The sequence below is a fragment of the Austrofundulus limnaeus genome, unplaced genomic scaffold (genome assembly GCF_001266775.1).
Source record: "Austrofundulus limnaeus strain Quisiro unplaced genomic scaffold, Austrofundulus_limnaeus-1.0 Scaffold190, whole genome shotgun sequence".
In the NCBI taxonomy this organism is placed as follows: Eukaryota; Metazoa; Chordata; class Actinopteri; order Cyprinodontiformes; family Rivulidae; genus Austrofundulus; species Austrofundulus limnaeus.
The window spans coordinates 340,813-353,373 of NW_013952592.1; the positions used below are offsets into that span (position 1 = coordinate 340,813).

General features: G+C 39.1%; 1 protein-coding gene across 1 annotated transcript in view; it reads right to left on the bottom strand.

The window, feature by feature from the left end:
• Positions 1 to 68: 68 nt before the first annotated feature.
• colec12 (collectin sub-family member 12) overlaps positions 69 to 12,561 on the bottom strand; it is a 25,945-nt gene continuing 13,452 nt past the window's right edge. The window contains exons 3-10 of the mRNA XM_014018343.1: positions 8,207 to 8,329; positions 5,301 to 5,387; positions 4,168 to 5,211; positions 2,751 to 3,317; positions 2,472 to 2,614; positions 2,276 to 2,385; positions 2,029 to 2,171; positions 69 to 966 (exon numbers count right to left, since the gene is read on the bottom strand). Coding sequence (XP_013873797.1) covers positions 947 to 966; positions 2,029 to 2,171; positions 2,276 to 2,385; positions 2,472 to 2,614; positions 2,751 to 3,317; positions 4,168 to 5,211; positions 5,301 to 5,387; positions 8,207 to 8,329 — 2,237 coding nt within the window. The 3' untranslated portion in view covers positions 69 to 946. The remainder of the gene's footprint in view (positions 967 to 2,028; positions 2,172 to 2,275; positions 2,386 to 2,471; positions 2,615 to 2,750; positions 3,318 to 4,167; positions 5,212 to 5,300; positions 5,388 to 8,206; positions 8,330 to 12,561) is intronic.

Sequence of the window (12,561 nt, forward strand, 5' to 3'; positions counted from 1 at the left end):
AAATGGTGATCTATTCTTATTAGTAGTAGTAGGCCTAGGCTATTATTAACAATCAGAGTCCAAACAGAGCAGTTTTTCCATTTTATTTCCACAGATCCAGTTCTGGTTTATATGAGCTTAATGGAAAACAATCAGCCATAAAAACAAATAGCATACTGAGCCCCTAAGAAATACATACAGCAAATGTCAATCAATCAGTACTTACTGACAGTTTTGTACTTATCATTATGACTAAATCATTAAATAATAAATCCAAATGCTGCAATTAAAATGTTTGTAACATATTAACATAGGCAGACTACAAACTGAGAATTTATGACAGAACAGCACTGCTCACAAGAGCAACTCAATGTGTCATTTTTTTATGGCAAACTTTTTTTTTCACCCCCAAAGTTGCAATCATTTGGAGAGGGCTTTTAAGTGCTCTATAATTATTATTTTTTTGAAGATATTTAACATTTTGAAACTGTGGAGTCGTTTATGAAATGTGAAGCATTTATAACTTACAGTATATTAGCAAATAGCCAGCAAATAGTCATGTATTCATCTGAAACAGCTTTGTTTTAATGATTTATTGTGTTTCTTTATTATTGTGAATGTGTTAAAATGATTAAAACACTCAGAAACTTAAAAAGTATGAATTTTAAACATTTGTCTTAGCTTTTAAGAGTACTATTTACAGATATATATGTACAAAAGTGTCTGAACCAAATAATGATCTGGTTAAGCCTTTGAGCCCATGTTCAGCACAACAATGGGACGGCTCTGCTTCTGCTCTGCCTTTGGCACCATMCCAAGTTTTGAGGTCCCTCTGAAGACAAAACAAGTCCAAGTGTCAATGATGCCTGATTGAGCAGACTTTTAGTTGAGTCTTTTAGTCGTGTAAAGCCTTCTCCTCGGCGTTCACCTATGCTGCATCTTCATTTCCACTTTTCTTGGCTGGATGCTATAAAACTGGAACTGCCACTGGGAGAAGAGAAACACAAACATATTTATCATAGATTTACAGATTTGCAGCAATAGTTGCAGTGTACATATTTTAATTGTTCAGATTTTATCTCTACAGGAAAAGCAAAAATGTGTTTTAGCAGTGGTGGGCACAGTAAGCACTAAMAGGGGAACTAATTTCCTGATTAGTGCTTTAGGGCTTTTGCTTATTTTAGAATTTTTTAGCGGATTAGCACTTGCTAAATTTAGAAGCACTAACTGAGGTCTTTAAATGTTCTTGATCAATGTTAATGTTAACAGCTGAGGGTGAAAACTGTCAAACATTTTGTTCATATATGTGTCATTTATCCACCAAGTGACACATTATGAACCCAAATCCAGCTGTGGAATGTCAATGATGTCTTCAGAGAGAAACATGGCAATATGTGACTCAGGTTGTCTGTTGAAGAATGTTTATGGGTTGGCTGGTTTATTTTAGTGCTTTAAAATTAGCTTTTGCTAAATTTTTTTCAGTGTGTTAGTGTTTTAGAATTAGGGGACCTAAACATTTGAGTTAGTGCTTTAGGGCTAGTGGAACTAACTTTTAGATTAGTGCTGGTGAAAGATCAGATTTTCTGTTAAGATTTAATTCACATTGATCCTCAGAAATCCCTTATTCATTCTCACAAATGTGCTGTGAAGCTCTTTCATTTTTTAGTCATAAAACAAGAGACTTGTTTCTAATAGTCAACTTGCTAAATTAAAAACGTAAACATTTATTTTGATTCATACAGCAAAAGAGTATGCAAGTTTACCTTTTACAGTTATTTGTTGAAATACATTTTCAGTATTTGGGCTACACATTTTTTTTGTACCAAAAAGTGAACACATGACCTGAACAAATTTGCCTTTTAGTAGTCAGTAGGCATCTCTAATAGCCAACTGGTGGTTGTCTCTAAGGCCTTTTTTCATACTCATCCTTGAGACAAAAATTGTATCAAATTAGATTTAAATAAATGACAATAACCAGAGCTTATCGACCAGAGAAATAAGCAGAAGTAGATGCTTTCAAAAAAAAGATTGCTTTTACACAATACTAACAGTCTGAGGCGCGTTCACAGATGAAACCAATGCGGTCAGTGCAGTAGAAATCATTCCAGTTGGCATTATGAATGAGGCCCGCACAGTCCTCGCCATCTTCATGACCATGAGTCCAATTATCAGGCTGCCCTGGCTTCCATTGTCTAAAGACAACAGTTTGATCAGTTTCATTTTCAAAACCAGATTTGAAAAAATAATAAAATCAAGTTTAACTTCAATAAAGCACATTTAGAAATTAATAACTTACGTGAAAACTGGCATGGTTCCATCCACCCACTTCCAGACATTTTCCTTCTCCTTGTCAGTGAGCCCCAGCCAAAAGTAGCCTTTTCCTGCAATCACTGTCCTCACAAATTGCTACAAGAACAGAGAAATAAACATTTTCAAGATAATTCATGAATAAATAATTTGCCTAAATGCTTAAAATTCATGAGTAATTTCACCTGTTCCTCTTCGTCATTGATTATGAGCATGTGAGACGACATGTTGCTACAAAACTTGTTTGCCTCGTTAAAGCTGAGTCTCTGAGAGCCAGAGGAGAAGTAGTAGCAGCTGTTCTTAAACTTTTTGAACTTTGATGGACAACCTGGAAGAATTAAAAACCAGAACCTTGAAGCAGAAGGAAACTCACTCTTAATGCAGTTTGAATTAGTTGAGATTTGAAAGATACAAACAGAAAAGTCCTGACAAATCTCATACAGTTTTGTTGGGCCTGAACTCACCGGGAGTTGGGGTAGTGACAGCAGGTGGGAGTTGAACCTGCTTGGACACAGAACTTTGTGTTTTCTCTGTGGGCACTGGGCCTACTTTTGGTGGAGTTGGTTTGAGGACCTGTGGAGGCTGAGGTGGATTTACAATTACAGGTGGCCTTGGTGCTGGCAGCCCAGGAAGACCTGGAGGACCACGAGGGCCAATGGGCCCAACCGGCCCACGAGGTCCCTCGACACCTGCAGGTCCTGCTGCTCCTCTGGGCCCCTGTGGCCCTTGTGGACCTGGAATTCCTGGTACTCCATCCCTACCAGAAATTCCAGGAGCCCCAGGGTCACCTTTCTCACCAGGATTTCCAGCTCGGCCTCCAGGCCCTCTAGGTCCTTTAGGTCCTGGATCCCCCAAAGCCCCCGTCTGACCTTTTGGACCTTCRATGCCAGGTGGCCCAGGAGCACCTCTTTCTCCTTTATGTCCTGCCACTCCTGGCATACCTCTGTCTCCTTTACTACCCTTTTGTCCAGACTGACCCATTGGTCCCTGAGGACCTCTGTCACCTTTGGAGCCTTTTGGACCTGGTGGACCTGAGCCAAACACAAAAGAGTCGTGAGTAGATTTTGTGACAAAATGTAAAATGTTGGTGTGACACCAGCAGATTTGTGTTAGGTGTGTATGGGGTGCTGTTTGTAAAGTTACACAATCAAAAATTACCACCAATATTTTTGTTTTATTTAGCCGTTTATAAGAAAAAAAGAACAGATTTATTTTTCAAAGTCAGTTTTTCACCATATGATTCATAYATTTATAAATGTCATAGTTTATAATCTAAGTATTTAACTTACAAATTAAATATTTAGTGAACAAGCTAAATATTTAACTTGTGACTTAAATATTTAGTTTTTAGCTAAATATTTAGCAATATTTAGCTAGACATCTAAATTTTTTACTTAAATATTTAGCTAGCTACCTAAATATTTAGGTTGCAACTTAAATATTTAGCTAGCTACCTAAATATTTAAGTTGCAAGCTAAACATTAGCTCAAAACTAAATATTTAAGTCACAAGTTAAATATTTAGCTTGTTAATTAAATATTTGATTTGTAAGTTAAATATTTAGTTTATAAACAATGACATTAATAAATGTATGAATCATATGGTGAAAAACTGACTTTGAAAAATAAATCTGTTCTTTTTTTCTTATAAAAGGCTAAATAAAACAAAAATATTGGTGTAATTTTTGACTGTGTAACTTTACAAATGGCACCCCATAGGCGTGTTCAAAAGTCTCACAGAGTTCACTATTGTGGTTTCTTTTGATTCTTGAGGAGCAAAAATCTAATAGATTTCGATATGTGAGTTATTCAGAAACAAATATTTAAAAAATGCCATCTGTACTACTTTGGWAAGCATACGTTTCAAGTGTTTTGGTCTCACCCTGCAGAATGGTGAAGTTTGTGATGAGCTGCGAGTGCTTGCTGTCCACCAGCTTCATCTCATTCATCACCATGGACAGGTTATTCACCTCTTGGTCCAGTTTGGACGTTAGCTCATCCTGCTGGGCACGGAGCTCTTTACTGTCTGTCTTGACTTCTTCCATGCTGGCATTCAGTCCTGCTAACAGATCCGAATGGCTCATAACAGTTTCAGCACAGGATCTAAGGCCATTCAGGTCGGAGCTGATGACACCTAAAATCTGAGCGGCAAAGCTCATGTTTCCAGTCACACGGTCCATGTCGTTTTCGTGCCTGTCCAGCCTAGCTTCCATTTCATCAAATTTTACCGAGGTGGCATTATCATGGTCCCTCTGGTGGTCCATCAACTCACGCACACTCTGGTCATGGCCTTCAGTGAGCGCTGAGGTGTTCCGGATTTGGCTAGCTAAAGTGCTGAGCTGAGTTCCTAAATCATCCAACGTGTCTCCATTGGACCTGGCCAGGGCTGAATTATTGGCTGCCAAGACCTGAAGGTTCTGGACCTTTTCTTTTAGCCACTCTGTGTCGGTACGTGTCTGTCTGGCTGTCTGCTGTAGGACCTGATAGTCATTTTTCAGCCTCTGTACCGCCAGGCTTGTGTCTTCAACCGTCTTCTGCAGCGTGCCGAGCAGATTGCGCTGCTGGTTCTGGGTGATATTAAGTGCACCGATGCTAACTTGGGTCTCGCTCTGCACTTTGACGTGGTCCTGTAACTCAGACTGGAGCTGCGTTGTGTCCGTCTGGAGGCTGTCAATCATCCCACTGTAGGAGGCCAGCGACTGATTGACTCCACGCAGGGAGGCTGCGTTATCTTCCAGAACTCTTTGCAGGGAGACATGGCCATTCTGCACATCGCCTCCTGTGACTARAAGTTCATTCAGTGTTTCTCTGTTGCTGGTTGCTCTGACGTTTATGTCTTTCAGTTGGCTTTGCAATGCTTCCAGCTTCGATTTGAACATGTTGATTTCACTGGTTGCATTGACTGACTTCTGTCCTGCCTGATCATCTAAAAATATGAATTGCAAAAAAAATTGTGTCAGTAAGTAAAAAGACACGTATTTTTAATTGATGTAAACTTGCTTTAAACAGGATTACCTAGTTTCTTTAAGTCTGCTTCCACAGAAATGATCTTTCCTCCATAATTCTGCATCCCTTCTGTCACATTGTCCATCTTCTGAACAACTAAGAAAAGAGCAAAAGATTGATAAGAACACAGACAGAAAAATGCAGAAAAGATCCTCYTGTCAAAGAATCTTCTTGGTGATGTGTATTAACTCACACCAGCAGATGGCGCTGGTGTATTCATGCCTCTGCAGTGAATAAGTGGAAAGCCAAACAGCAGTCTTGGACTCATCGTGCTGCTCAGCTTCCCAACATTTTTGTGACCAGGTAACAACAACACTGTTGATTGATACAAATCAAAATGTTCAGACGACGCTCATAAATTCTACTTCCTGAGTCCAAAGAATCTGGAAAGCAGAATGAACACCACACCGGCACACTTCAAGGTGTGGTGTGGTTCCATTTTTCTTTCCCCACATTTGCAGCGTCTCCTGCTCCCCCCATGGTTTGTTTTCCTGTYAGTAGGTGGGAGTCTAAAAGCTGAACTGGAAAACATCCTAACATTTCACTGTTATCATTCCAGGAGTGAAACAAGCACACAACAATAACACGCACTTACGGCAAACAAAAACACAAGGGCCCAGTTTGAAAGAGCTTTTGACCAGCTGCTGGGAGATTCAGTCTCTGCTCTTTTTTATGTCTAATGAATAGTTGTTTTTTATTTGTAATTACGCAKTAGGTGACCATTTCAAAAATCCTGAATAACACATTCCTGTCTGTAATCACCTTATGTATTGAAAACAGCAGCAGGAGTTAATTTACAAATTTAAGTAAGGCTTACTCGCCTGTTATGATAAGTTAGACAAGATAAGATAAGATAAGATAAAACTTTATTGTCCATACAAAAATGGAAATTTTGTTTACATAATCTGTTTGATGCCCCCCATAAAAACAACAACACACATCACAACATCATAAACAATTATCACAATGATTAAAAGAAAGAAGCTAAAATGTAATCTACACTAATGAGTTCATTTTTGATGAGGAGTACTTCTATTAGAGTTGCAGAAACTGACCCAGACACTGCTGAGCCTCAATTTAGGGGTTGCAGCCAATGTAGGGTACATTTGTTGGCTGCTTACATCACTTTACCACATCATAGGCTGCTCCAATTCATAGGTGCCCCCACATACTGCCGACAAATGTGGCTGACAAACCCCCCCAAAATGTAGGCTGCATCTACATCCTACACAGCCGACGATACCCCAGGATCCATTGTGCCGTCAACAAACTAAACAAAAAAGTGAAGATGGARGAGTTTTGAAATTTATCACAGACCAAAGAATTAGTTTTTTAAATGCACGTTTAGCAACTTAGCTGATAAAATGTCTGCTGTTAAATTAAAATGCAATTACAAGTACTGATACCCAAATTATTGTTTTTTAATTTATTTTCAAATGTTTTTTTAACACTAGACGTACTGAATTTTGTGACATTATTCTGTGAAAAGATAACTGAAACAAAGTGATATAAAACGTTACACTGCGGTAATGAGGCAGCACATGGTCAAGCAAAAATATGTAATCAGTAGACTAGACCAGCGGTTCCCAACCTATTTTCTTCAAAACCCGCTTCTTACTTCCTAGTCAGTCTGAACCACAGAATTTAATCCTCGGTGGAAATGAGTCCTGGAAACACGGACGATATTTCTGAGAGCGAGCTTCTGCCCTGAAGGCTCGGTTATAGTCGCTCTTTGGACTCGGGAAAGGCGTGCGTGCACACCGAGGTGTTGCTTATATTGTAGTTTTTTCCAAAAGTACATGCAGCACTACACTTTATAACTTGTGAAATGTTGTAAACGCTTGACATACAAACTGTTTGAATGCTGCGATGCGTGGGCAGCCTTTGTGGAGTGACTCAAGGCTGCGCGCGCACCTGCTGTCAGTCAGACAGCACGACCCACCCTCCTCTGGTCTGATTAAGTAAAACTTTGACTGTGGTTCTCTCTATTGGTTGAAAGAACCGTCCGTTTAAAATCTAAATGTTTCTTTTTTCTCCTTTCATTTTTACAAATGATGGTCACCCGTCGCAGAGGACAACTTTACAACAAGGAGGCGGGATCTGGTTGTCCGAACCTAAACAATGGTTATGCCGACCTCTGAGCTGGCATATTATCCCCCACCCCAGTGCCCCCCAGGTTGGGAACCACTGGACTAGACCATTTCATTTCACAGCCGTTTTTGCAGCCTACACAGACAGCCTACGGACCCACGTATGATAGGCTAAACCCCCTGAATTAAGACGCAGCTACTTAGTGACATAGTGGCCAACATAAACAATGCTCCGACCGAGCAGGTCAATCATTTTGTGCAGTTAAAAAAAAAGAAGACAAATGAAAAATCCAATGCAGTCCAGCCAACTTTGGTTTCCTACAAAGTGAAACTGATTTTGGCATGTGCAGTCATTTGTGAGTCAATCTGTGGTCCATGAGACACCAATTTGCTACCGAACCATAAAACCCCCTCTGTGTTGTTAAACTGGCATAGTCCCCGCATGGTCATCTGGTAGAGATTAGAGGCAAACCATCAAAATCACATGGGCTCCATGCCAACACAGACCCAAAACCAAAATAATCCTGACATCACTTAAAAGGTGTGATTCTGATTTAATCCAAACTTGTAAAATTTCCAATAAAGCCATTGTGAAACTTTCTGCTGCCTTTGGACCAGGTTATACCTGGATAGTTCTGACAAGTTTGCGTTTATTGATTTAGTGCTCCAAAAGTGTGGATTTATTTACTTTTTTAAAATTTGACATATTGAATCTGTTGTTACACGTACCTGGAGTTATGAAATTATTTTAAACTATGCAGCAGTAATAATAAAAAATGAACAGATTGAACAAAAAACAAGCTTTTATTTATGGTTTTAACTCACCTTTGTATCCAAGGACAGCCACTGCTATTGTGAGCAGGGCACAGAGCACATAGAGGAGAGAGATGGCTGCCCTTAATGCCCAGTCATTTTTACACTTTGAGCACTCCGTAGCCTCTTGAATTCCTGCAACACACAACAGAATCAGTGTTACAAAACAGTCTATAAAATGCAATAAGTCATCCAAGTAATGTTAAAGGAGCACCATGGGAAGCAGTAGTAACTTGTAAACGGTGAAACTTTTATTGGAAGTGCAATCAAAGCAAATGAGCCAAAAATATTTTATGCAAAAATGAAAGCTTTCTTTTCTTTTCTTTTCTTTTTTTTTCACAACCAAGCTTAGCAGGATGTCAAATGTGGGACACTCTGTACTGTCTGTCAGCCAAGACTAAACTGGAAACATTTGGCCTCATAAACAGGCAAGAAAGTTCATAACAAAACTGAAAACACTGTACATGTGTTAACCATACGACCCAACTGCCGGCCGACCTACAGCGAGAGAGAAGCAAAACATTTGCTCGTTCATTTCCCAGATTCTCAGCAATACTTCTTCATAATCATCTGAAACAAGTGATTYAAATTCTAAACATTAGCCAGGATGTTTACTCAAGTTCATTATTGCTGACCAAGTAGCTTTTGGCAAGCAGAAGGCAGCTGGTGTATATTTAACAAGAGCCAGTACAGGTTTTATGGGACAAATTGTTTTCTCAGATTATATTTACAGATGACAGAAGTAATAGAAAAGTGTGATAAATTATAAAACAGGGGAAACAATGAAATTATGTGTTTAGTTGGATAAAAAAACAAGCAGCTTTAACACCTCCCTTTTTCAGACGTGACTTTGCTCCAACTCACCTGGTTGAAATAAATTACCTGTTCATTTAGATCAACTAAAGCCTGTTAATGATTTAAGATATGAATGTTGGAGCAACAGACATCTAAAACATGCAGGACGGTGGGCACTGAGGAGCAAAACTTTTTTATTTAAGCAAAATCAAAAATGCTTCAATACCAAAATAATGATGTACTAAAATAATAAAATGTTTAGGTTCTAAAACCTTATTGCTTTATATAAAAAAAATACATTTATAATTAGCCATGATATAAAATGTTCAGACAATTCCAGTGATCATAACATCAAGTGTGGCCCAAATGTGAACCAGGAAACATTGAGCCACACTTAGCTAAAACAATAACAACAATAATAATCAAGTAGTACTTAATGCMTTTTAGTCAAGCTATGCTTTAGTTAAATTATACCCCTGAGCATTGTGGGTAGTTTGTTTCAMGGCACAGCTGAAATGACAACCTTACATTACTTTCTGCCACAAACAGCCCCAGAGGCCCGATTCTGTCCCTTCAGGTCATGTCACCCACGATGGGACTGMGGCCAAAAGAGGCTCAGTTTCAGAGCCGGACTGGGGTCAAGACCACCAGAGGGGTAAGGGGGGTTTGGCCTCKCAGCTTTGGAGCCACACATCTGTGCAAACATCACATCAGACCGCCTCAAAGGGGCCCAGTTGTGGACCTAGACTTGGCTATGCAAGAGCCACTGTTGTCCTCAGAGAGCGTCACGCTGGAACTGAACATGGAGAGCTCAGTCAGAGAACCCTTCTCTGTTCCTGACTACAAGCTGCTGAAAGTACAAAATAAYACCATGTAAACAAGCACATGGATGGCTGCAGATTTCAGGTCATGAATGTGAACCAGGCAGTGTTTTTCCTCAGTGTTTATTAGACTTTGGACCGAACTGAAGACATAAGTCTGCTTGTCACACTTAGGGTCAATGAATTTCAAATTTGACCTTCCAACCAAAGCACTTTGTTCCCCTCATGGGCTCCTCCAAAAAGAAATATAATTCCCCACCACTTGTAACAGTAAAATATTTCATGAATGGCAAAATTAAAACATTTCTATCTTTTGTCTCCTCCCTTACCAGTATTGTCATTTTAATAAATGCTGTTTACAAAATGTAATGGGATTGCAAACACTTAACAGCAAAGGAACGAGGTTTCTGAGAGAAGAAGAAAGCTAAAACTGAACTTAAACAAAATGTTTCATCACAATGAGGGTGCTGGATATGGGCACCAGTGACCGACCCCAGGACCCTGAAAGGAAGAAGTGGGTAAAAGATAATGGATGGATGGATGATGAGGCAGCCACAGACGCCACCCAGTCACCTTTGGTTTCCTGGCTGGGATTGACCATCCTAACAGAAAAATGCCTGTATATAGAACTTACAGCAGACAACAACAGTTGTTTTTTGCAACTTTTTATAAGTCTCGCTTCCACAGGATAACACTTTAACCACCAAGTTATATAACTTGGCAGGAACAGGTAAAAAAAAAAAAAAMCCCRGACTGTCATATTTCTTCCATGATGACTTCTGCAGTAAACATGGAAAATCATTCTGAGCAGAACCACTGCAAAGGTGCAACATTTTCCCACAAGCGTTCTGTTTCTCTCCTGAGGGTTTTGTTGCAAATAGAAATGTTTCAGGTGGTTCTAACATAATAATAAAATGAAAGACTTCCAATGAAGTGGCAATGTTTTGTTATGTGAAATCCAGTAGGAAATTAAAACTGTGAAAGTTACAAAGGAAGCTAAATATTTGTGCTAATATTTGTGGTTTCTTTAACTTTAATATAGACATTGAAGGTAAATATTAGGGCAAAACATAATAAATTTATTTTACTCAACTCACTCTCTAATGAGGATAGTTCAAAAACAAACAAAAAAAACATAAAAAACAAAGTGCTTTACTTGTTTTGTTTGTGTACTTCTTTTTGAGTTTCCATTACAACCTCCCACAAGTATGGTCTGCAAATTCGTCATGCTTCCCAGCACAACGGTGACTTCTTGCTTTCTACACATAAACTATGACAGCACATAAACATGTCGACACAAGCATAAAAAAAGGTCTCGTTCAGGACACAGGGAGGCTGAGCTTGTTGGGAGTTTCAGTAAGAGGCTGGACAGCGACCAGAACATCCCAACRAACAGACAGAACTCAAGCTATAATCCCCAAGCGAAGAATAAAAGCATAAAATAGCAGAGACAACTCTATTTAACCATATTCCTGATGTTGAGGGGTCAATATAGTATACAATATATTTTGAATGAGAAAAACTGATTCATTGAATTTAATTAACCAAGTTATGTAATGTGGTTCCACTCAACTGAACTGAGTAACTAAAAAGATGTATTCAAGTAACACAAGTAAACATTACATTTACTCAACCCAATTGAGTGGAACCACCTGATAAACCAGTTTTTGAATGGACATTTCTTTTGTTAGTTCACTGACATTTACTACACAAACTGCATTACAAAGGCTTTATTGAACTAACACACCAGTCGGTAACTTCATTACCTAAAATTTTAAAYTGATTTAACTTATGCAACCAAAACAGTAAAAAGAAGTTCTGACTATGGCTAAGAGAACTGGATTAGTATTTTTTGGACCACATGGACTCTGGGGTCTTTACACAGATGCTATAAGAGCACATCAGCCTGATATTTGAGAATGTTAGAAGCCAGTGGAACATTTCAGACAACTTGTGGAGCTCTTGGATTTCTCAGCAGTTTTTCCTAAGACTTTGACGATTCCATATGGCAGTTCTATTTTGATGAAGGGGTGTGGGTGAAAGGGTCTGTTAGTTCTGTAAAAATGTTTCGCTAAGTGGCAGTGAATGTGGATTTATGTACGGCATTTGTACACATTTTTGATTGCATAAAGATAACTCAATAATAACCCCCTTTCCACCTCCCCAAAAAGAGTCGGGGAAAGAAAGTTGGGGCTTGTCCTGCATGGTGTCGGCAAATCCACTGTATTTCATTTGGTTTCTGCCATATTCAAGGAAAAACCAAAACAAACACCACAGACAAGAAAAAGAATCTGCACTTCTCCTATTCCAAGTACCTGCCATTAGACTTGCCTGCGTGTCTCCCTCCCAGCCGGTAGTGGAAATTTCCATGTTAACACACACAAAAACGCTTATACAGACTACAGAGTTTTTGTGTGAAGAGCCTTTGTGCAGAGTGTTATTACTGTGTCATATTCAGTAACTGGGTGGCTACCACAGAATTCCTTTGACTTCACAACTTTTCATTTAGCTGAATATGGTTACGACCCACAGACCTGTTATCACAGACAGGCAGTTTAGACCTATCTACTCTGACTTGATGAAGTTTGCAAAAACRGCGTTCCACTTTAAAACACAGCCAAGAAAACAAAATGTTGTTTGTTGTGATCGTGGATTGTTATACTGGTTTAAGGTAGTGTTGCAAAAGCAGAAGAATACCTGTAGGAGAAAACACGGCTACTTTTCTTGATCATAGAACTCAAAGCAAATTTA